Genomic DNA, 26,839 nt, shown 5'->3' with positions numbered 1-26,839 from the left:
AATGATGAAAGAAGACATTTATGATTAGCTGCCTACTTCTCTATTTGTGAAGACACATTCTCCAGTTTATTCCACCTGCCTCTAGAGGTCACCATCATACAAAGTAGCTTTGGCTGTCAAGTGTTCCAGAGAGAGGACTGACCATTCTGCCTATAAACAGTATATCCTTATTATAAATGTAGTGCATACACAGGGCCAGTGTCCCCATTGCCCTGTTGTACACCAAGAAAAACGACACAGTATAAATTAACTGGAAAAAGTTAGCTGTTCTAAATGCTTTAAAGCAAATCCAATGTCCTTGGAGCCTGTTGTCATACTCATCATGTAAAAAGTATACTACAGATGTCTCCTTACTAAGTAAATGGCACAATTATCCCCATGCGGAGGTATCTGCTCTCACAAATGCAAATTCCTGGTTTTTTTTTTCTGTACAGGGTTTTGCTCCTTGTATAAACTCTTTAATAACCTGCAGCACACTAATTACAAAATTACTCCTGCTCTTATTTTTGTGGTGTTATTCGTTCTCAACCCCCAGTCTCAGGACCATGGCCTTCTGAAAGTGTGAAAATCAGTGCAACAAAGAAGGTTAAAGTTATCAGACATCAATTTTCAGTTAATCATTTGCATCATGATAAAGTTTTGTTATACTTTTTCACTATTGAAAATATAAAGAAATATACTTGGATACTGTAAATATTGTTTCAACACTTTCTTCTGGGCCTAGCCTCCTATTTTCATCTTGGATAGGGCACTGTTTCTACAATTTTACCCACAACCTTGAAAGTTTGTGAAATTCCTACCTTTCTAAAAGCATGGGACTTCCCCATCTTCCCAAGAATTATTTTGATGGCAGAAAGGGAAAATAAACAAGGATTGGCAAGCCAGGAGAGCACAAAAGAGTTTTTATGTTGGAGATAAGTGGATTGATGGGAGGAAGGAACCGCTTCACCACCAGTGGCTGTATGCTGACACAGGCAAACTTTCCTGTTATTTTATGGATGTGATGGGTTTCTGTTTGACTGTCAGATCACATCCATAGAGCTAGGCTGCAAGCACCACCTTTACAGACTTTGTGGATGCAATTGGAGCCAATGCAACAGTTCAGTAAAAAAAATTAGATGCTGCAACACTGTTGTCTACCACTTGAGGGAGCTAGTATACCCGTTGACACAAGGGGGGTAATGATATTCACACTCAAAAACTCATTGGGGAGGGCTATTGTCATACCCAATGACACCCATGTTAGAGTGTTATTGTTGCACCAACTGACCACAACGAAGAGAGAAGCTATGTAGTATTACTTTTATAAAAATTAGATGAGAGAAATGAAAAAAGTGGGTTTGTTTTAGTGTTACCCACAGAGCAATAAATGTGGGTAGGAGGCTATTATACCCCCTGGTACAATTAAAGGGTGAATATGGTTATATCGACTGACATATCAACAGTAACAAACTCCAGAAAGAAGGGTTGATATTTATATCTACTACCTCCAATGGAGAGGGGCTATTTTACATCCAATGACACCACCTAGATGGGAGCTATTGCTATACCTGCTGGCACAATAAATCAGGGTCAGTATTCTTAGCTGTAAATTGTACTGTAAATCTGTAAATCTACACAGTTGCACAATGGAAGCTGATTTACTAAAGGATTTTAAAATGTTAACACACATTTTGTGAATATTCCCTTCAATTATCATATGCACAAATAAATAAGTTTTCAAGTGATTGTGAATCTACAAAGTTTGTTTTGTAAGCATTCTAAAATCATATAGTAAGTCATGCTCACTTTGTTTCTATCCTTTCAATACCTCCAGAAGACAAGGACATCTACAGCACTGACAGAATCACAATGAGGCTTGCAATGAAGTAGAAGAACTTAGGAATTAAATAGAAGATTTTTATTTTATAAAAGCAAACCTAAAAGGTACAGAAACTGAGCACCACTACCTAACTGTCCTTTATTTTTATATAAATAATAAAACAAGAATACTGTAGTAAAAAATTCACACCGGTTCAGTGGAAGTGAGAGCAGAAACTTCAGAACAAAAATAAATGGTTCCCATTTTTCCCAATTCACAACTCTACCTTTATAGTGTAAAAACTGCCTCATTAAGGGACTAATTCATATAAATGCCACCTACATTCAGCTCCTGCGGTGTAATCCAGAATAGGCTGCATGCAGTAAAACTATGGCCTCCCATCAATACGAGGTGATCATCTCACTACATCTTTTAGTGTTCCACCTTGATGTATCACAAACCATCCAGCTCCTAATACAGGCTATTGTGTCCCCGATCTGGGCGCATCCTGTCCCTCCTCTCCTCTCTAAGGAACAGAACATACTGATCAGCAATACCCAAGAAGTCTGTCTGTTTAGCTCTCATCTCTTCCTACTACCACCCTAAATGATCAATAATTATGGTTTTAAGAGACAGTTGAGCATCTGTTCAGGTCTTTGCCCCATGCAAATCCCACAAATACTTATTCATTCTATCAGTAAAGTTCTTACCCGTGCAGCTTCCTGTGATGGAATGGCAACAATGCTCTGCAGTTCCTGAATTCAGAGCAGAGTTGCCACTCTAGTGTAGGCTTGTTTGCTTTCATTAGAGTGGAATGAAAAAACATGACAGGGGCTTGGCTTTCACTCATCACCTATTTACAAGAAGCAGCCATTACACAATTTATGCATTAAGGCTGCATTGATATAAAGAATTAAGGTTGGGTGAGTCAGCAGTAAAGAGTAACCAAAAAGAAAGAAGAGAAATAGAGGCTTCCTGCTACTTCTTTAAGTACTAATAACACCACAATGGGCTAAATTAGAAAACGTATTACCCATCATTAAGAACTGTCAACAAGATGAGTTGTAGACCTGCAGTGACTTGGTACAGAAATGCAACACCTTGATGAAAAGATATCACCTCAGAAATATTACATAACTTTCTGTTCATTTATAAAGTGAACATGTACCCAGACTGTACACACTAACATCTGAATAATCTAAACAAGCAGTTGAAGATAACAAACTTTTGCTTACTTGTGTAGACATTGTGGAGATATTCAACTTCAAAGTTCACAGCAGAAGAAATGTAAAATAAATAATAAATTCTTACCCCTTTCTTTAGCAGGAGATTCTTTGTCAGGCTACCAACCCTCTAATGGGAACACACAGTACAACTTTGGAGTCTTTGTTGTGAGTTTTGAGAATTAATTACTCTACAGCACAAGCAGCTCTATAGGTCAGTGGTAGCTTGTTTCAAAGCTCTTTTACTGCTTAAGAATATACAACTACTTTGATGATCATAATGTGTATGTTTAATGTATACATATTTCACTGATCAAAATAGAAAAAAGGATGAGGTTTTCTATACCTAAAGAAATGAAATTTGCCTAGTTTTAAAGGGTTACAGATTTAACATTACATCTGTGTTTGCTTTAAAGCTGACCTCTAGGGACACAGCTACATTCATAGATAAAATACATTTAATGATATATCAATTTATCTTTTCCATCTGCCTGGAGTTCAACTTTAATACTCAGAGACAATCTACTATTTACAAACTACAAAAAGTAAAATGCTAGCATTTATAATCACACTGAATGAAAATTTGCATCTGACTATTTGGTGTTTTCTTTGATTTAAATATGCACAGCAAAAGTTCTTATACTGAAGTTTTCAGTTGTTTACTATTGTGCAACAAATATATAAAAATACCCTTAGTGTACCAATCAACATTTGGGCACCTCTCTACAAAACATTGCACCAAAAAAAAAAAAAATTAATGTGCGTGTTCCTTTGTCTTTCTCACTTTAGAATTTTAGGTTTAGCTTACATTTCTGATTGATCTTGACGTTTCTTATGCATCATTGTTCACAGCAGTGTTTGAAGAAAAAAAACCCACATCAGCAGTTTTTGAGGAAGTGTGATTCTACACAGGAATTGCAGAAACCAAACTGGGAAAGAAGCATGAGTATTGGTAATGGCCTATTAGTAAGAGTTTTGAAGCGGAGGATATTTTACCAGACTTGATATGTCTGTTGTCATTTTATAACAGATTAAGGTTTCTCCTGAACGTCTCAAGTCTATTCAGAAGACCTGCTGGATTTCTGTGCTCAAAACAGTGAGGCAATGAGTAAACATTCTAAGAAGTCAATTTCAGAATTGAGTGCAAATGGGAACAATCCAGTAGATCTGTCTGCGGGTCATGTGTACTGACCCAGGAGATCACACAAAGCTTATTGCATGCTTTCAGTTTGCATAGGCCAGGGACCAGATGCCACATCAACCACTGGATTGGTTCCTGCTCCTTGTGGTGCAAGTGCTTGGGCCTGCTGGCTCTGCCATAGCTGATGAAGTTCTTTAAATTGTTCCACCATTTTATCCTTTAGGTCTGGATGTGATATCTGGAGTTTTATGCTATCTGCAGACCAGGACAGTTCCCCTGAAAAGATTTCAGAAAGCAAGCGGGCAGCCACAGGAATCACCTAGAATTACAAAAAAAAAAAAAAAAAAAAAAAATTAGCAACAAAATTACATGTACACAACAAAAACGTCCAGTGTACATGGCTTTTTAGATCAGTTAATGATTTCATTATTCTTCATATGTGAATGGTAAAAGCATGGCCCTTAAAGGAGAAGTGTACTTTCATCTAACTATCCCTTATCCTCCTCTCCTATCATAGGGTCCAACAATTGTCTACATTCCTTTGCCCCATATTCTCTGCTGCCTCTGTATTCTATGGTCTTTTGATGGAGAGCATGGACAACAAATCTGCAAACACCAAACCTAAATATCATTTCTACACAACAGAGACCTTGTTGGTGCAGTATGACTATTCTGTGCCTTGTTGCTGCACATTGCTGTCATTGTATAAGATTTTTTTACACTATATAGTTTTCAGCGTCTCAGATCATTAATAGATTTTCTTCACCCTGAATTCTGAAAAATACTTTCTGTACCTGGAATAATTGATGCACACCAATGCGGATTGTTTTTAATTTGGCGTGGGCATCAAGGCCATAATGACCTCTGCTATGAAGGGGTCAATTTACATCTTCTAGCATTCTAATTACCTGTACAGTGATGAGTTTTTTCTCCTTTGGTTTCTGGTCTGGCCATTCCTCACCAAAACAGAAGAATATCTCGTATGAAGGCAATACATTTGTTTGACCTTTCTGACAAGCAATGAGCTCTGAAAATATAAAGGCAATAGTGCTATGATAACCCCCGTACACACATTAACCACAACCAAGAAAAAAAAAGGAGTAAAATCTAAAGCAGAATACCAACAGAACTTCATGGCACTTATCCATTATGACAGAATTAGGTGCATTATATCACCTAAGGCAGTCTCTGCATTTTTAACACGAGGACACTCTTGAAAAACCTTTAAGGTCTTTGGAGAACCTGTTTTTAAATACTATAACCACAGCTTACCAGTATATTAGCTTGGTGGTCAGGGGGAAGAATGCCTCTTATATTGTTGGCCAATTGGAACAATGTCACCCTTAAGGTAGCCAAAAAGATCACTGGTGTCACTCAAACTGACTGGAGAGGCACAAAACTGCTCATTGATCAAGGGACCCCTAGCAACTTCTGGAGGAACCCTTGGGTTTCACAGAACCCTGGTTGAGAAACACTGACCTAATGGCTTTGTTTATACAACAGGTTTTCCAGTGGTGAGATCTCTGCTTGGGATTTTAGACCTGCAGACCTACTAAAGCCATTCCAGGCCATTACACTTTGCTTGGTGGGTTGATAATATAGAGAATCCAACTGCAGAATTGAAATCACTAGCAGTCCTATTCACAATGTGGCATACTGGTACATTAGTGAGCGTTTTTTTCACTTGTTTGTGAGCTGCGTTAAGGCAGTCATTTAAATAAATTTGCTGGTAACAGCAAAATGTACAAACAAAAGAGAAGTGAACTACCGGTATTTCTTTTTTTTTTTTTTAAAGATGTGGTGCAGAGATTAGCTGGAATTCCCAAAAAGCAATACACTCAGCCTTACACCCCCAGGCTTCACATATAGGGGAAACATTAATTTTGGATGTACTTAACCTTCAATCTATACACTGAAAGTTACAGCCAAACTGTATTCTTTTCATTGAAACCAGAACTAAATCAACAAAAGAATCTATAGTACACTATAAACTACCAGTATAAATAATCCCGCTGTGACTAAGACGTCCTCAAAGCAGGTTTACTAAAAACAACATTCATTTTATTCTTAGATTAAAGATAATAATGCATTAACATTCCTGAACAGGTGTTCACCTACCAAGCTACAACATGCTTTTGCATGTCTATTTTGCTTACTCAAGGTTTGGCAATTACTAATATTTTTAATTACAAAGGAGTGATTCACACTTTTGTCTGGGTATCAGTGCTGCAAGTCCAGGTTCTGTCCTACAAACTGGTAGTAATTCTGCTAGCAAACCACATCAAACAGATATATATATTAGGTGCATGGCAACAAAGCACAGCACAACCTCAGTGATTGAGCTGCCAGCATCTAATTTAAAAAAGAGATGAATCAGAACCAAGCCATCATTTTTAGTTACACAGTCATAGCCAAATTACTGGTAACCCTTTAATTAATTCACAATGTGCTCAGAAATGAGTTGAAACATACAAAAATAAATTACATCTTCATCATCATCTTGCAAAATAATGTAAATATATTTAAGAAATTGTGTGTCTTATAATAATCAGTTACTCATCCTATTTAAATGAAGAAAAGTACTTGTGGTACGGTGCAGTACAGTAAATATGGACAACAGAAGAGAAGAGAAAGTACAAAGTTTTCTGAGAGAAAATATTATTTAAGACACTAAAGGTTAAAGGGATCTTAGCCAACTCCCAATGTGGCAAGAGTAAAATGGACCAGAAGGATAATCTAAATGATGGAGACAAAAATCAAGGTATAATAGTATGAAATGGTAACATCCATCACCGAAGACCCAAGAAGTCCCCACATTTAAATTTAGCCTCAGTCCTTTTGGAAGAATCTTTTTTTTCACAGCAGCATTGTGCACAAGGAAAAACCAACAAAAACACCACAACTGAGGATTATGGTGGGTGCTTCATGATCTCATGAGATTGTTTTGCTGCCTTATGGATGCATTTGGGAGCATCTAAGTCACAGGTCATATGTGACGTAATGGACGTAAGGACGTAAAACATACATCTAAGAGAACCCAAGAATGGTAAACAATTAACTTTTTTTTAAGTGGTTACCTGCAATTTCTTACCTGAATCCCAAAGACCAAAAAGAAAAGGGAGTGCCAGTGGAGAAAATAATTCTAGGTTACAGTAAGGGCTTGAGTGCTATGTAATATCCCATTAGAGGAACCAATATTTATGTTATTTACATTTATTTTACTTTTTACAAGTTATAAAGAAAAAGCGGTGAGAATCATTTACTAATCTTCACTAATAAATTAAGCAAATATTCACTTCTATTATCTAGTCATGTAAATTTTTAGTCATGTAAATCCAGTAATGCAAATTTCTTTTTGCATCACTGGATAATTCAAATCGATATACACTCAATATATTAGGTGAAAATTTCCAACATTCCTGTAGTAAAGTGTTTGTATTTTGGACTAATTAAAGATTAAAGAATAGTGGGTATATTTTCTGGTCAGTTTCAACCTACTGCAGGGCATATTCAGATTCTTTGGGGGAAATGTTGAGGGGCACTAAACATTTTAACCATGACTGAATCTATAAACCCCAACATATATGGAACTGTACGTGGAATTAGTAATGTGATTACAACAGCTTAAGTTCCAAAACTCACCATTCAAGAAGGTCTCAAGGCTGAAAAGTTTGATTCTTTTCTCTCGTTCTATAGGATTGGGTCCACGTACATTAGGGGCACATGGCCCAGACCAGAAGACTTTGCACTGACACAAGCGAATGGCATATATATCCTGGCCTTGTAGGGTGAGGATCAGCCCCCTATCCATCACATCCAGAAGGTGGTTAGTGTAGAACTTCTGTTTCTCATTACTAATCTCATTTGTTCCTGGAAATCGAACTTGTTCCAGTGTAGTTGGGCCAAACAGCTCAACTTGTTCCGGTGTTGGCTCAATGTTACTGTAGAAGAGGCGGCAGCCATGGGGGTTACTAACCGTCATCATTCCGACTTGCTTCCCTCTATACAGAAACTTTATTTCCAGGTCCGTCACTGCAATAATAGTAAAGACAGTGAGAAAAATAATATTAAAAAAAAATACAATCCATATTGGTTAATTTTATGGCAATACAATAAATATTTTTAGCAAGTGAAGCATTTGTCACATTCTTTGGGTTTCTTTTAGGTTAGATGTCCTATGTGAAAGATGATGAGTAACAACCTAAGAATGGAAGAAATACTGCAGGAACAAAGTCATATAAGAAGTGCACAAAAGTTTATGTTCAACTGCTTGACTGTCTAACTCTCAGGCAGTGCTATGCAAGAGTTCCTTACAAAGTATCTAACCTCAGGGAAAACATGCAATATTGCAGTTTACCATTCCTTAGATGTGGTGGTTGCATTAGTTATTTTATTTAGGCATTTTTTTTATTTTACCTAATGAACTAGTCAAGAAGAGTGGTCTGGTCCTGGGGTGACAATATTTAACCACTGCTCTGTATCGAATACCTTCTCTTCTTATAATAAAGGTTTTGAGAATGTGTTCTTTACAAAAGAGAATTGTGTCGGTAAATTAAATTTTTTGAAATTTAAGTTTAGTGAACAGAACTTTTCAAGTACCTTGACATTATGGCAGGATCAACCGGTTTTTCGTTTCATTGCCAACTTGATATAAAGTGGCAGTAGGCATGTTGTTTCTTTATACATAGTTATAGTATACATGGTTCACCCACAAATATGTTAAAAAGTTGATTTTCAATTACTGATAAGAGGATGTAGGACAAACTATCCCTGAAGCATTTATGACATGACAAGTGGCTTTTCAAACAATATAATCAAATGACTGTAGCATGCTTTAAGTGCAATTGTAGCTTCATGAAGTGTCAATATACATTGACTTCTGTTGTACTTACATGGCAGCATCTGTGGACTAATGAGTAATTCTGGAATACCCTGCTCAATGGGTACAGGCATCACCGGTATTGGAAGTGCTGCATTTTGTGTGGGTTCCAGGTGTGATGGAGGAACCAACTCTGGATGAGGCATTACTACAGGTTGTGGTACCAAGCCTTGGGGTGACAGCTCCACACCAGTGTATGCTCCAGGAGTTGCGGAGGTACCTACAGGATCTGTTGGTGCAAGGCTGTGCGGTAAAAGATTTGCACAAGGACTAAATACAGGTTCAGCCTTTGGCCACATATAAGCAGGAACTGGATCTGAAAAACAAAGTTGCACAAAATATATGTTGAAGAATCGAGAGAGAGATCGAGAGAGACAGAGATCGAGAGAGAGAGAGATCGAGAGAGAGAGAGAGATCGAGAGAGAGAGAGAATATACTCACCTTGAATGTCAAGCATTGGAAATAGATTGTTAATCTGTCAAGATATACAGATACCATATTATTAGTATTCTTAATAACCCCCAAATCATTGGTGTTGAAATCACAATAATGTTCATTAAATAATATCAGCAGGGCCTACTTCAGAATTCTTTTACAATACAATAATAAATATTTTAAAATATTATTCGGCAGCTCCAGCTCACTTTGATCTGATCGGACGATTGACAAAGAGAGCTGTACACACCCAAGAATCTCGTCCGGTATCAGCCATGAGCCGATTATCAGACGAGAACTATTGCACGTGTGTACCTAGCCCTGGACTCCCTGCACAACCCTGACAATTTTCTATTAGCAACCCTGATAAGTTGAACCTTCCAGTGAAGTCCAGTTAATACAGCTTTTTGTGATAGTGTGGCATATGCGCTTTACGGTTTCTGAATATAAAGTGTTGTCACTCTGTAGACTCTGCCTGCTTGCACTATAACATGAGGGGGGGGGGGGGCTATTAGCATTGTCACTGATGATTCACAAGTTTGTAGTTTGTGAAGTTCTGTCATCTGATCATCTGTCGGTAACTCAGCATGGTATTTAAACTACTTAAACATCTGCTGTACAGGTCCTGCAAGAGTGCCAGATCAAATTCATGTATTCAAATGTACTTACACTGCTTAAAAAAAAAATAAAAAATGTAATGATGTATTAGTGAGCTTTGGTAATTTGGTCAACAACTGATCCAGATAACCATATGTAGCACCAACCATATGTGGCACCAATATAGTCAGTTGTATACATTAAATTAACATACAGTCAGTTGGTTTTGAGGTCTGGCTTCCTTGCACGCAGTTGTTCAGCATCTACTGTTAGTATTACCCAGAAAGCATCGACAAAGGCACTTACATCTTTCTCATCGTCACTTATAGGTTCATCAGGAAAGGCTTCCACAGGTAAAGAATCTGAAACACAAGTGCAGAAGCACTGATAAGAATAAAGCTTCTGACAATATACAACCTGGACATTGTACTTTATACATCATATTATAGGTCAGCACTTGTACAGTATTTATGACTATTTATGAGATTATTATTGAAACTTTGGGCAGTCAGTATCATTCAGTATTATTTTAAATAAAAAGGATATTTTACTCTACACATATGAATATATGGGAGGAGAACCTCTAAAACAAGAACAAAGGAGGAATATTTAAGGGCACTGAAAGGTGATGTAACAAAGCAAATAGTGAAAAAAAAAACATCAAAGATAAAAAAAAGCTATCCAAAATACAAAGAGCTGTATATGTTAAGAACCGGGTAAAGGATTAGAAAGAATTACAGATATGCAGATTGTACAATTGCTGAGAAAATATAATATACACATAATAAATAGACTTAAAAAATGCACAATTTATTGATAATACACGCATAAACCATATGAATAATGAAAAGAATAAAGTTCTGTTAAAGTTTTCACTATAAATCATCTTCTTCCTACTGCAGAAGTGTTCATAGACATTATATAATATTTTTTTACGATCCAACCAATATAGTATATATTATAATATATAGTATATAATATATATACTAATATATATATAATATATATAATATATAATATATAATATATATAATATATAGTAATATATAGTATAATATAGTCAGGTTACAAAACAATCTATGGCACAAATATTTGCCATATGATGCCAAAATAAAACCCATGTGTTTGCCAAATATTCACATCACTGTTCTGATCATTCTACAATATGAACATGAAGCAGTCACCTCTTCTGACAATTTCTTGTCTCTAATAATAGAAATATCATGTTGAAGCTGACAGCACTTACTCTCTTTACTTTTCTGTTTAAATTATATTTAGTTGCAACTCTTATGAGTACTATGATTATACTGTATAACATTGATCCTATATTTCATGGAGCTAAAAATTCCCTTGTAAATATATATAAAACTATGTACACATGCTAGATAATTGTCCAATGGGACAAACATTGTGGTTCAACTTTGGACCAATTGTGACAACCACTATTCTTTTCTAAAGGGAGAACACAGCAGCTTCCCCAGCTCATCCTTCCCATAGAACTAAACAGTACTCTGTGTACAGTGCTCATTCATTCTAACGTCCTTACAAACGGTAATGGAAGATCATTTCTAATGACAGAATTTTGACATGTGTACTTAGCTTAACTGATTTTCATTCCATTTTTATTATTTTTTGTTCTTTACCTTCATTTTGTCCCGGAAGATCACATAGCTGGTAAATCTTAAATGGCTTCATGGGGGTTTCCTTAGTGCCATCATATAACAATTTAAACTCCCGGCTCTTATTCAGAGCACAGCGCAAATTTGCCTTCCACTTTGCAGGGTCAGGTTCATCCAGTCCTTCTTGGAATTTTCCAGTTTCCTTGGCCCAGGCCTGAAAAAATAGTTAGAAAATCTGTTCATTGTTTATATTTTTCAAGAAAAGCGACCCGGTGACCCCTGTAGCCTTTATGTAACATGGCACCCCTATATCACCAAGTGATTACATCCAGTAGGAAACAATTTACTTATTGAAAGATCTTTTTCTTTCCTTAAAATGGAACTAAACTCACCTCCCCAGCCTTGATTGGCTCAGGTTAAATGTTGTTACCCCTGCACAGGCACATGAGAGTTCATTCATTGCAGCACGGACTTATGACCATAATGTGCACAAGTTTCACATGCATTATGAAGAAAATTGTGATCAGGCAGGTTTTATCATGGCATAGCATTCTGGTACCCTGCTCTACGTTTGGCATCCAAGAGATGCCACAAAGGGGAATGTAGTGCTCACTAGAGAATGTATCATAGGCATTGTACACTATTTAAAAAAAATGATAGGAGAATGCGGAAAGTGTTTTTTGTTTTAGTTTGAATAGAAAATCTAGAACCTTTGTCAGGTTTTTTTACTTATTCCCTGTAACTCAGCTTGAGAGACTCTCCCTTCTATTTGTGCTGGTGACCACTGGCAGATTAAAAAGGAGTAGAAATCCTAAATTATATTTGTCACCAGAACATAATCTTCAATTCAAGTGACTTTTGTCTAAGGGGGAACTTACCTACCTGTTTTTCATTTCACTTCTAGTTGTGTTTAGGGAATTGGAAGTTAGGTGGAATCTCACAAATGGGATGTATAAGGTCAAAAAATGTCAAATTAATTATTTCATCAGTGAGCTGGGAAAAAATGGAGGAAGGGACAAGTCAGCAATGCTCCAGATTTGCCAGCTGGTAGTACAGCTTCTACAGTACTAAAATGGGGTGTAACAAGAACAGAGAAAAAGCTGCATACAGGACCATGTTGTACAACCTTTTGCCCACCTTAAATATGGTGTTCTCGTCATCTTGCATTGGTATGTGACGTGTTGCATGACGCCATGGAATGCGGAACAGCTTGTGGTCCCTATCTTCCCACTGTAAGCCTGGATAGTTCCCACTGTCCACCTGAGCTACCAGCCATGGCTTAAGACGGATGCGTCGTGGATGTGAGTTCATCTCCACTTGCTGAATTGCAGATGGTTATAAAACCTTGACAGCAGCAATACAGAACAACCTCACCATCTTATTGTGTCCTAGGAAAAAAACAAGGACAATCCTAAATGTGTAAACATTAAATGTAGGATTCAAGATCTTGTCTTTCATTCTTCTAATGAAATTGTTATTACAGCACATTATACAATACTAGCTATTGGTCTTTGGTAGTGTTTACATGTTTGGCTTATAAATGAAATATATGTTATTTACATCATGCATTTTACATCACACATACATGCAACATTTATACACAATTCTGCCACAAAGCACAACGCTATCTGGCAGGACAAGGGACCAGAGTTTTCTCTGATACAATAAATAACAGTCACAGATCTTGCCCCCAAGCCCAGCCTAGGAATGGACAGTAATAGAAGAAGTAGAAAACTGATTAGCTAATCTGTCTGTAACTGTTCCCGTTATTAGCATGCCTTTTCTTTTCCCTCTGGCACTCTAAGGTCTGCTGTACTGTTAAGAGGCTGATAAGTCAAAATCAGGTACACTACTTCTTTTTTACAAAAAGTTGTTTAATGAACAGAAACTGCATTAAAGCTTGTCTTTTATAGCTACCTGGAGTTCATTTTCAGTTTGAGTATAACAATAGGTGGCAGCACAGTGGCATAGAGGTTAGCACTCTGGCCTTTGCTAGATCCCAAGTTCAAATTTCGGCCAGGACACTGTATGCATGGAGTTTGCAGGCTCTCTCCGTGTTTGCGTGGTTTTCCTCCCCCATTCCAAAAGTATGTGGTTAAGTTAATTGGCTTCCCCCCAAATTGCCCTTAGACTGTGTTAATGACATATTACTGAGGTAGGGACATTAGATTGTGAGCCCCTTTGAGGGACAGCTAATGATATGACTATGGACTTTGTAAAGTGATGCATAATATGTTGGCGCTATATATGAAATGAAATAATAAACTATATAAACTGAATAATAATAATAACAATTGATAAGTAAAGGTTGCCTTTTTTCACATGTCCAGGTAGCTTCAAACCTACATTAATTATATAATCACTAGACTTTGATTCTAACAAAGCAACAATGTAGTAAATGCCATGAAAATAAATCTTCATTCCTTTTGAAAATTGCACCAATTACCTAAAAAAATGTTTATCTAGGTTACAACTTGCTTGGGATTGTTCTGCAGTTGGTGAGTGTTGTTTTGCAATGTATTGTCAACATCAGGATTACATGCTAAGCCCCCCTTATTATATGTTTTTCATCTGTGGCCCCCTTGATATATTGTGCACTTTAAGAGGCCATATGCCTATAAGTTGAGAACTGATTACTGCAGTTTAACATACTGTAATGATGTATTTCTCATAAACAATTATGTGGACACATCCGGCAATAATTTTCTTTACATGGCAGCTATTATGCAACAGCAGAAGAGGTTGAAGTACCAATTCTTGCTGGTAATCTTCAGATGCACAGTAGGCTTCTAATCTATAAGAAGAGCACACGAAGAACACATGTTTCTACCCAACTGAAAAGTATGTTCAGAAATATTCAAGACTTTCAATATGATTTGAATTGGAGATTCATTGAGAAACTGTCTCTGTTTTTTAGGGGATTCCCATGTGAAAAAACAGCTGCAATGACATGCAAATCTGATTCAACTCATGACTATTAGTATTTTGCTTACAAGTCACTAATTTCCTACTTCTCAGTTACTAAAATTCTACTCATTTGTCATGCAGCTGAAATATCCTGCAGAACCGAGTCATATACAACACAATACATGCAAAGGACCATCTACTTACTATTAAAATATTTCTTTATATCCAAAAACATACATTGCCTCCATTTGAAGAACCCATTGGCTGCTACACATTGCAGCTCTTTGATTGCATTGTGAGCTTTAAAAGTCAGTACTACCTATTTTTGCAAATGAGCATCCAATTTCTTTTAATAGCACACATAGCTTTTCATTTAATTAGAGCACAAAGCTAAATGTGTACTTAAAATATCAATATTTATGATAGATGTCAAGTGACTCCTGTGCAGCCACTCCATAATGCAGACATCTATGTTAGATGGCACAGCACCTGACATCTTGTATTACTGCTGCTGAATAACATTGGGCTTTTTTGCCTACTGTAGATAAGTTTATTGCATTTTTCATTTGGAAAATGTGCTTTGCTTATAAAACCCAGTGAAAATTTGTGATGAGGAATGGTGGCACCATTTTTTCTAGTGGACAGATTCTTTCTATTATGCCCTCAGCAAATAATAGAATAAACCGGGATGGTCCTGATGGGTACAATTGTATTCTAGTTTTGTTTGTCTTTTTTTAATTAAGCTTGTTTAAGGGAAATCAGTTGTTACTATAAATGCATTTTACAAGAAAGTAAAAGCAACTATGTAATTAAAATACATGAAGGTATGCTAATTCTCTAGATATTTTGGATAATAGACATATTACATAAATCATGGTAACGACTTATGACTATAGTAGGGACAATAAACTGTAAGGCTCTCTAAGGCTCAGTTAGTGATAGGACTATAGACTTTGTAAAGCATTGCGTAATATGTCGGCGCTCTATAAAGTAATAATAATATTGATGATGATTAATTCCTGCTCTAAGAGATTACAAGTAATAATATTAAGCATATTCTTATAGATAGTATGAGCAAAGACCTAAAGGGACTTCCCCACTGTATTTATAAAAAAGTGCATCTGGGCTAAACCAATATCCAGAACTGAAAAAGGAAGTACATAAAGCTGAACATTCCTGACTTGAAACCACAAGACCCAACCGCCCTGGAGATTTTCATGTCCACAGTTCTAATCTTTAGAAGTCTTTTTCAGATGGGTGTGAAGTTTACTCTTTAGAATATAGAACTATATACAACGTAGAGGAAGCCAGAAACTTCATAAAACCTAATAGAATTAAAAGTATCAAAACCATTTTTTGCTAAAGAACTCTGTGCATTACTTCCTTCCCTTAGATTTTCCAACATAATTTTTCCAAGTCTGCGTCATCTTGGACCCACCCTCAGCTTGTGTTTGGACAATGGAAAGAGTCAGCACAGCTATGAGCACATCTCTGCTTTCTTTTCCCTTCAACATGATTGTTGTCAGCACACAAACCAATTGGCTGCTCTTGCATTGGGCCTCATTTATTTAAGCTCTCCAAGACTGGTGAAGATAGACTATCATGGAAGACTATCTGGGTGATCCAATAAGACAGCAATGGATTTCCTAAATATCGTTTGCCATTAGCAAATGTTTTCAATCCTTTCCAGGTTTTCCTGGATCACGCAGGTTCTCCAATGATAGTCTATCTTCTTCAGTCTTGGAGAGCTTAAATAAATTAGGCTCATTGCAAGAGTGTCCACCAAAAAATGCATTTTAAATGTAGGTCATAAAAGTATCTGAATTTGGCATTGTATCAACCCTGTCCAGTCTTTTTTATAGCAGAGATAAGTATGTAATAAATCGGACCCAATATGTTTCAATGTTCCAAAGAGTGGGGATCTATGGATGTACCAGGATGTATACTTAATTCCTTTTTCTATATCTCACTATATACAAATTCTACAAAATACATTTTATGACTGATTTATCCTTTTCTCTTTTGGAATATCCAATTATTTTTTTTAGAAAGATAAATTTAATGAGTACACAGCTGCAATAATGATTCCTTAGCATCTTCTTAGAATTCATCTGTGCCAACCCAGATTTGGAACATTCTCACATTCTGCTGTGCCACATTGATCAGTAATGTTTAAGTATTGGTCCCATACCCAGCTTAGAATATTTTGGCTGAATTTCGCTTTAGTGCAGCATAACATTGAAGTTTTTACCACAACACCCTTATCAGACAAAGCAACATTTCTGGTAAAATGTGCAACTCCCGGACTGCCAACCAAAGCCACTTCAAGAGTACTTGAGTTTAGTCATCAACCTGATGTCATTTCATACTCATTAGCACATGGGGAAATGCTAATCAGCTATTGATAATTACTGCTATAGCACAAGATGACAAGAATGCGCCTGATGTAAGAAAAAATATTTTTAGATTTTATAGCAACTCCCATCAATTACAGGTATCCAGAATTAGTGTGACGCAGGAATTCCACCATGTGCCCTACAAGAAGCTTCCTTTTATTTCTATGACATTTTATAATGACACAATTTTAGGAATGACTTGCAGCTGAATACCAGGTAATAGTTATGTAACTGTTGAACACATGCAGTTAGTACATGCACTGACCTCATATCAAAACAAAAAAAAATACATTTCCACCATTATTTTTTGCACAAAAATTATCCCTACCAAAACCTGTGTGAATTACTTCTCATGGTCCTGACATCTATAAAACGGTCTGCATCATCGTCTACTTAATAACTCGTAGTGCTGACTCTTCATTTCCTAGCCTAGAATTACCGCAGCCTGATATAAATGGCACATTCATAGTCTTATACTAGCTGGTATTTGCAATGGTTTTAATTAATACACAACATAATTTATGTGCCTGCAGTTAAGCTTTAACCTGTAAGTGTTATATATTATATCTTATAGCACTTGCAATGCAGAGCAGCACAAGAGTATCGCAGTCATATATAAACTAAACACAAAAATAATGATATATTGTGCCCCTGCTATAAATCAGAAATATATTAGGAATGACTCCATGCCGTGATCTCACACATACTTCACAAAGCATGAGACTTTGACATCAACAGTAAGATTTAGAGGCAGATAGAGTATAGCCACCAATAAAAGCATCAGGGACAGAACACATTTTAGTCCCTGATCTTTAGCTTATTTCTCTAGATTAATGTACAATGGTTATAACCCTTCTTGTTTTTTTGTTTGCAGTCCATGTCCTGTTGGCGAGTCCTCTTTAGGGAAATTCTGAACAAAGCGGTCTTTTTACCTGAATTTACTTTCTTTTAAAAAAAAAAAAATCATTTTTTTTTTTTTTACCATAGTTTCCATAGAACATATTAACACCCCCTGATAATCTCATGTCATTTAGTCTACTGTCTGATCTCTTTTGTTGCATGTATGAATATAGAATACCCACATCATATACCCAAGGAATCACATTTCTTCAAGTGGCTTGAGTGCAAAAGATCCAACACCAGATTTTGCTCTGCACATGGGCAAGATCAGGTGAAAAGCTATTTGCCTTGGTGAAATGTCCACTAAAAATATCCCTTCTGACCTTGTAACTTCACTGAGTAAGATTACAGTGTCATATGGTAAATCCTGCACCCTTCTAGGTATCCCTGGAGACCATTGGATTCACCTAATATTTTACCCGAAAAAGGCTTTAAAAGGTATGTAAAATAACAGAAAAATAAACTTTTCAAACGGGACAGGGAGCGATTGGGCATTAAGGAGAGGGGATGGGGGCAGAGTTTACATGACAGGATCATATTAGGATGACTGTCACTGAAAAATGTATTGCTAAAAGAGTTACCCTTACCGTCTAATCTAGGAAAATCTGTAAAATCTTTGATTTCCCAATTCTTTTGTGTCCTTATCACAATAAGGGTGGAAAATACTTCTATATATTTTTTCCTAATATTAGATATCCTTCAACGCCCTGGATAAAGGGTTATACATATAAACAATCAGTAGCACAGAAAACCATGCAAAATTTCCCAGCCTTCAGCCATGTGGTCAGTTCTGCAAACTTACTCCATTAAAAAAGGGGAACCTATGCTTCAAATCAAGCCAGTACTATCAATGTATAAAACAAGAATTCTGTTAGCTTCTACCACCTGACTACTTCAGATAAGATATGAACCAACTGCTGAAAAAGCTATCACTACACAGCCTTACTTGTCAGATATGCGAGTGCCTGAACTTCATATCTCCAAATACATACCTGGTAAATACAGTACCAGACACATGATTAGCACCTCACAAACAAAACAAAGTTCATATAAAATAAAATATCATTTGTTAGCTTAGTGAGAGTGGATATCAATAAACCCAACGAGTCCCCTGGGGTGCCCAACTTTGTAATATATCCAACCCATGTCTCCCCTCCGCTTCCCCCATGCCCACCCACCTATCCCCCCCTCTCCCCTGTTTGTCCTATAATATTGGTTTACCACTTGTGCCACTACCAGGTTTCTTTTTTTGCCAGTTCCTAGATCACTTGGGGAAGGCCAACACCTTCCATAACACCCATATGGATTCTACTGAGGCATATTCTGCTTGTTACCAACCCCTGACTTGAGCCATTGCACTGTTATCCATTCATTTGATATCCTTGTTAAGTATGCTCTGGATTTCAGTGAAATGACTTTTGAGAGCACTTGTTGGAATATTGATTATAATCCAATATATTAAATTCTTTATATACTAATATATAATATATACTATTCTATATATACTATTATAATCCTCTAGTTGCCATACATAAATAATACTACAAATGCAGATCAGAACAGCAGTCAGACATTTACTTTCATACGCACTTTCCTACAATCAAGCGCAGCCTCTGTACTGTATATCTACAGGGAGGGGTGGGGGGGAGGGGGGGTACTGAAGTTCCTGGCTTTGCCCAGAAGGAAGAGAGCCAGAGTTATGAAATCACACATTTATTCAACATATTCCCCCCTGAGACCTATGTACATGGTACAGCATAGTGGCAGCTTTTCTAGACCATTCAAATAAAAGTCCTTTGGGCCGCAAATCAGCTCTTAGCAGCAACAACAGAAATGTCCTCAAAATGTTGCCTCTTTAGGTGTTTCTTTAAATTCGGGAACAGATAATAGTCTGAAGGGGCCAGGTCAGGTGAGTAGGGGGGTATGGTGGACCAATTGGAAACCCAGGGTGTTCAATTTGGCAGCCACAACGTTGGATGTGTGCACAGGTGCATTGTCCTGCAAAAAAAGGATCCCTTTGGTCAACTTTCCACGGCGTTTCGTCTTAATCGCCTCCTTCAGCTGGTCCAGGAGGTTAGCATAATACTGTCTGGTGATACTAGAGCCCTGAGGTAGGTAGTCCACTAACACAATACCGTCATTGTCCCAGAAAACGGATGCCATTACTTTTTTGGCCAATTTCTGGGTTCGGAACTTCTTCTGCCGCGGGGAACCGCTGCGGCGCCTTTCCTTTGACTGTTCCTTGGTTTCAGGATCATAGATGTGGAGCCAGGTTTCATCTTCAGTCACTAACCTAGCCAAAAAGTCCTGTGCAGCTTCAAAATGGGCTAAAATGGCTTTGGATGCTTCAACTCGTTCCGTCATCTGATCATTGTTCAAACATTTCGGCACCCACTTCGCTGAAAGTATGCGCATGTCTAGGATAGAGGTGATAACAAACCCAACACGCTCCCGTGAGATGTCAAATATCTGTGCTATCTTTTTTGCGGATATTTGCTGTTCCTCAATAATCAGCTCATGGACAGCATCGCAGGTTGCAGGTTCAGTTGAGGTTGGGGGCGCCCACTGCAGGGCTCATCTTCAACGCTGAAATGCCCAGTCTTGAAACGAGATATCCAGGTTTTGACAGTGCTGTAGGAAGGACACTTCTCCCCCAGTGTTTGTGACATCTCAGTGTGAATGTCCTTTGCCCACTTTCCCTGGAGAAACAAAAACTTCATGACAGCCCGTAACTCCCAACGACGTGAAACTTACTTGTGCCTCTGCCATCACAGCTTCTCACTAAAAGAAAAAAGTTTTAAGAATTGCAAAGACCTGATATTTGCACAGTTACATACTAAGATATTAGGCTGTCATATGTCCCCACACTCATTTTTCTATTTCATCCGAATGGGGGCAAAGCCAGGAACTTCTCAGCACCCCCTTGTAATTTTAGTACAACTCCCTTAATAAGTAAACTGATAGACTGATTATTATATTTTCAAATTTCTGCTGTTTTGATCCTGTTTTTACACAGTGTTATAGACCCTACTTGGTTATTATTACATATGTGCCTCACTAGTTTTCTCCTTCTGACCCCTACTCATGTTGTTACTTTTTATCAATGTAATGTACTTTGGTGTCATTGAATTCTTGTTTGCCTTGATCCCTTATCCCTGAACTTTATAAATAAAGTTTAATAAAAAAAACATTTGTTAAAATTCATAAATGCCATATATATTGGCTGGTATATTCTAAACTTTTTGAAGATTTAAACACACATAACATCATTTTTTCAGCTAGATATAAACCTTTAGAGGTTTTCAATATGAATCAAAAAATATTACATCTAAAAAAAGTCTAATAAAACCATGGCACTCTTGATTGATATTTGATCAAATTATAGATCAAGAATGCCTAATAGTTTGTTGAATGAGTGCAGGTGGGGGCGTGTGGAGGGGAAGGGACTGATCAGCATCTGCTTGGCTCTGTACTGCATCAAACACTACAAAGCTAATAGTGGCAGCATTCTAACTGATATTAGATATTTCTGCTAAAATATGATTGATACCAAGTGATGCCTAGCAATAATCTAGGTAGATGATTAACATATCCAACAGTGTGTGGTTCACATAACACAGGTAAACAGGATCTGCTGAGTTCAAGGAATACAAGTTTTCATATTCATTCTGGTATTGTTAACTGGTGAGTTTAAAAGGTCTCTGGGTAATATATATTGTTTTTTGGCTTTTTTTGTCAATAAGTTACACTAAAAAGAGTTCCTAGCAAGTAAATGTAAGATCCCAAACATCATGTCGATAAGTGTTATTTAGGTAACCAAAATGGTTTGCCTACAGGATCAAGTGATGAAGACTTCTAACCTCAGTTTATGGTATAGGAAGCCTCACTAATCAACAGTAAGCATTTGTAAAGTGCAGGAGACCGAGATTTATGTGCATACCAGGGCACACAGGGTACCAAGGTGGATCTAACATGTGGTCAAATGGAGATGCCTGTAATATAATGAAAATGTCAAAGTGTTTTATTTGAATTTTAGGTATTCTTTAAATCAATCACATGGACATCGCTTAACACATCACAAGAACAAAAACCTGCCATACCAGGTTTAGCCTTTTGCAACAGGGTAAGCAGACTTCGGTCTCTGAAATGCTTCCTGTGGTCTCCCAATTCTGTGATATAGCAGTGAAAGTCCATATATCACGTCCTCATTTTCACATGATATACGCCTCAAACCTAAATAAATGTAGTTTTCATTTGCTACAAAGTTAGGTTTAGCTCCACATCCCTTAACATACTTTTAGAAAACTATCACCTTTACAGTCATTATATAAAGTAGATAATTTAAGTAACTTTACAAGTCTGCAGATATGTCATGACATACAGCAAAATTATAGTTTTATCAAAAAGCAGTTTCTTTTTTCCTTTAAAAAGTAGTCTGAAACTCCAAGCAAGTGCTGATAATGATGTCCCCAGTCTACTGTATTTCATTCATCCATTCTCCCCCAGTGATCAAACTGCATGCATGTAACTTGCACTCCAATGTGATTTACATAATCTTCTCAAACCAGAATCACAGATTCATTAGATGAAGTCTATGCTATGGGTAGTATTGCCATTTCTGTAGGCTTTGTATATTCTCTATGGACCCCTCACATTACTATTCAGAGTATGAATTGCTATTCACAAGTAATGTTTTATATTAGTGGTTTATGGGTGTTAAAACACATGCTCTTGAAAAAGACCTGAAAATTGTTTAAAAATGTTAGCAATGAGAGCTAAACATCATCAAAACCAGGTCATAATGCCCATGTTCCAGCCCCCCAGACAACATCAGAGTTCCACCATTAGTGTTTCATTTCTGGGAAGTCGTCCCCAGGGTGCTCTGTACCCACAGTGCATTATTGCCGCTCTCTGTATCATTGAGGACCCCTCATACCCATACCCCATACCAATAAAAAAGGCAAATAATACACATAATTATACATACCAATATACTGGTGAGCTTTAAGGGCCCATTTACACTTGTGTGTTCTTTAATGTATGCATTTTTGTTGGTTTATGTGTGCTGAAATAGGGTAGGCCATTTATTTTGGATGGGGTGGCAGCCCACCTCAATACCCCTAGGAGCACATAGTATTGTTGGTTGTGTTCTGCATTGTATGAATGCATTGTGTGCCTTTCTAGATAAATGATACTGCAATGTGCATAGTTTTGTGTGTATGTGGGTAATGTGCATTCTAATAATGCAATGTAAATTGCACATTACCTCAACAACCATAAACACAACTCAAAATGGATGCTCATTACAACTTTTTCCCATACTCCTCATTCTAAATCGGGAGCTGGAGATTTACCCAGAACTCCTGGGGACAGAGGAACATGTGACTCGCTGGTGACAGTGCTGTGCCAGTCCCCTTCCTATGGAAAGTAGTGTGTATATGTAGCATATGTGAGGGAAGAAGTCTATTACAATGATTTAAAGCTAGCAATTTTTTTTCTCTTTATTGGAGATTTGTAACACATGGAGGAGATTTAGGAGAAATAGTCTTCGATGATCCTGTCACTGGCATTAAATGTTGCTAAAACACAAATCTCTGAGCAAGGGTGCTAGAAAACAGTGTTGCCATAGAAAATATGAATCATTTACTTTGCAAAGAAATAAATCTAAAAAAAGTCTAATAAAAACTATGGCACCGATTGATATTTGATCAAAATATAGATTGAGAATGCCTAATAAATCACACGTGTGACATGGTTCTACATATGATAATGGTGTGAGTTACAGGATGCTAACAAACTCATGGCTGCAATAGAGTGAGGGAGTCATCATGAGTCTAACACACCCTTGAGGTCTGATGTAACGGTTAAGAAAATATAAAAAATATTTTGTTCATATGTAAATTAAGCCCCACATAAGTGAAACCAAACCCAGCAGCTATTAGGTATCATTATATTCATTGTGAAAAGGAGGGTACATCTTGTATGTACAAGATACATTCTTTACTTTTTTTTTTCTTTTTCTTATACTCTAAATTGTTTTCTGTTTTTATAGTTGAAACTAAATCTGTCAGTTGTTTATAAAGGATCCGCTAATAACTGATGACATTTTTTAGTAGTAAGATCATTTTATTTTAGTTGGAATAGCTACAGTAAATGTCATGTTACAGAAAGCGGTTAGAGCCTGAAGACATGTAACAGGAGAATATCAGAGACTGCAGACATGCAGCAAGAGTAAATAAGAAATGCAGATATGCTGCAGGGGATTGTGAGAGATTACAATCATACTATATTCATTGCTGGAGACTGGGTATGTGCTTCATGAAAGAGTCACAGGACTAAAACTATATTATAATAGTCAGAGACTGGGGACATGAATTAGGAGACAATTATAGACTGAAGACACATTACAGAGACTATATTGGTTGTTGGATTGTTGTGACATGCCTCATTGCATGAAACTATAAACAGTAATATAATAGATGGGGACAAACCTTGTGAGACATTTATAGATTGGAGGCACATTACATGAGACTGTAAACAGTAATATAATAGATGGGGACAAACCTTGTGAGACATTCGTAGATTGGAGGCACATTACATGAGACTGTAAACATACTATAGTAGTTGGAGACTGGGGACAAGTTTCAGACTGTCATAAACTGGATACACATTACATGAGACTGCTCAAGATCATTTATAACAACCTCTACAGGTCAAGCTTTATAGTACCCCTTACAACAACTGGTCCCATATATGATATTTATCTGCAAGATTAGAATAAAGACCTAAAAAAACAATGACAAAGACAAAAAAATGAAATAAAGAATGAAAGAAAGAAATAAACCAAACCATTCAACTAATGTGAAAGTCAGGGTGAATGTGCTGGTGTGAACAGGCCCTAAAGAATGATTTTCTTTCATCAGTTTGAGTGAATACCTAGATAAGAGGAAGACAGGTTATCTGCAGGGTCCAGGAGGGTCCCACATTAAGTGCCATACTGCCACATGTGGTTTAGGTTGGCCATAGACAGCTTTATATAAACACTGATGGTAAAGTAGAGGTTGAGGGTAAGTACATGTAGCCCTTCCCTAGGGGCCATTGTATGGGCCTGTTGTCTCACACATACATATCAGCACGCATTACAGTCTGACTATATGATCTCCTTTAAATCTACTAACCATGAGGTCTAATAACCGGCTTGATTGGAGTTATTAATTATGTATTGATTAGGTTGGACCCCCATATGATGGTAACTGCCATTATTTGGTAAATCTATAGAAGATTATATAGTCTTTCAGTTTGACCACTTGTCAGCCTGAAAACAAAATCTAAGGTTAACCATATATTTGCCATAATTATTCACTGACCAATGTGTGCGCAGAAGAGTAAATTGTATCCAAACAAGTCCACACACAGGCAGATTTTACAAGCACCCTTCATCTATGTACATTAATTATTTACTTTCAAACCAAACATATAAGTATGTTATTGTTAATAAGTGTCCAACAATGTCAAAAAATGATGATCCAGTATTATTTTTGACGGAACATTTCATCTTGACAGATTTATTTTGGCAATAGCTTGTCATCCTCGGTGGCTCAGAGGTTAGCACTCTGGCCTTTGCAGTGCTAGGCCCCAGGTTCAAATCTTGGCCAGGACACTATCTGCATGGCGTTTGCAGGATCTCCACGTTTGTGTGGGTTTCCTCCCACATTCCAAAAACATGTAGTAAGGTTATTTGGCTCTCCCCCTAAATTGACCTTAGAATGTACTAAAGACATATGACTATGGTAGGGACATTGGATTGTGAGCCCCTTCAAGGGACAGATAGTGACATGAATATGGACTTTGTACAGCGCTGCATAATATGTTGGTGCTATATAAATACTGGATAATATTAATCCTCCATCATGTATACAGATATAATTAGACAACAAACAATCCTGCAGACATGCATGGCTAGTAGGTGTGTGATCTATAACAATTGTATCTGCAGTCAGTACAAAAGTCTGCCGAGCTCTATAAACAATCCCATTGTTGCTGTATGTATAGAACCGTAAGTCGTTATTTCATTTTTTTGCAAATGCTTGTTTGTTAAGGATCATTAATTATACACAACAACCATGTAATGTGTATATGTAGCTTTAATTATTAGATAATAACAATAATATACGTAGCTTTATTCAGACACCTCTATAGATTATCATCTTAACACTTTATTTTTAATCAGTGGTCTGCTCAGATCTGTGAATGAACACACAATTAGCGTATTAGTAGTATTCGGTCAGTATGTTGTTCCTTGGGAATGCTCATTGATTGGGAATCGTTTGTTTTAAACAGCAATTATCTATCTTGTGCTCTGTATATTAGCATCCCTCCCAACTTCATTTACATTTGATCATTTATAACAAACAATAAAAACTGTTCGATAATAATAGTTACCTGTTACCTGTACAGGTATACAATCCACAATTATATGACATATTCTGTGTTTATGATCTACCAGCACATGAAAACAAAGACATCTTACTTATTGTATACTCACTGCACTCATTAGCAGGTTGTGGTGTCCTTCATTCGAAATGATCTGCTCTCCAAGTGCATGTATTACCCTAAGAATGTTTCCTGGGAAGTCATCCTTTCAGCCAGCACCATATCTACACCTGGAAGGAGGGAAGGAAGGAAAGACTCCAATGCCAAAACCATTAGCAGATCACTGAACACACAAAATACAAAAAGCAGAAGCTGCCTATGAAAGCAGAAGAGGAGGAGGGAGGTGAACTTCCTGGTTATACACTCTAATGTCAGGGTGAGAAGAGTAAAAGGGAGGGAGGAAGGAGTTTCAGGTGACACAGACCCTCCCTTCATGGTGTGCTGACATCAGTGTTATGCTGTGTGCACAGCCAGGTCATGGAGAAAGGTAGAGTATGTAATATACAGG

At 37.1% G+C, this 26,839-nt stretch overlaps 1 protein-coding gene across 1 annotated transcript; it reads right to left on the bottom strand.

Moving 5' to 3' along the window:
- Window positions 1-1,885: 1,885 nt before the first annotated feature.
- On the bottom strand, window positions 1,886-26,682 carry IRF5 (interferon regulatory factor 5). The gene is made up of 9 exons (XM_072401924.1): window positions 26,444-26,682; window positions 12,833-13,083; window positions 11,720-11,909; window positions 10,383-10,438; window positions 9,486-9,519; window positions 9,058-9,360; window positions 7,808-8,197; window positions 5,074-5,192; window positions 1,886-4,484 (listed from the first exon to the last, which is right to left on the bottom strand). Exons 2-9 carry the CDS (start codon window positions 13,004-13,006, stop codon window positions 4,236-4,238), a joined length of 1,515 nt encoding a protein of 504 aa, XP_072258025.1. The 5' UTR covers window positions 13,007-13,083; window positions 26,444-26,682; the 3' UTR covers window positions 1,886-4,235.
- Between the last annotated feature and the right edge of the window lie 157 nt (window positions 26,683-26,839).

This window comes from Pyxicephalus adspersus, chromosome 2 (assembly GCF_032062135.1).
Source record: "Pyxicephalus adspersus chromosome 2, UCB_Pads_2.0, whole genome shotgun sequence".
In the NCBI taxonomy this organism is placed as follows: domain Eukaryota; kingdom Metazoa; phylum Chordata; class Amphibia; order Anura; family Pyxicephalidae; genus Pyxicephalus; species Pyxicephalus adspersus.
Note: the sequence above shows the minus strand (reverse complement) of the source record. Positions and strands in the feature narration are given on the sequence as shown.

Coding starts and splice junctions, on each gene's coding strand:
- IRF5 (XM_072401924.1), bottom strand. CDS start 13,006: ATGAACTCACATCCACGACGCATCCGTCTTAAGCCATGGCTGGTAGCT. Junction 10,439..11,719: donor TCTTCCGGGACAAAATGAAG/GTAAAGAACAAA, acceptor CTTGTGTTTCAG/ATTCTTTACCTGTGGAAGCC. Junction 4,485..5,073: donor AAAAACTCATCACTGTACAG/GTAATTAGAATG, acceptor TTGTAATTCTAG/GTGATTCCTGTGGCTGCCCG.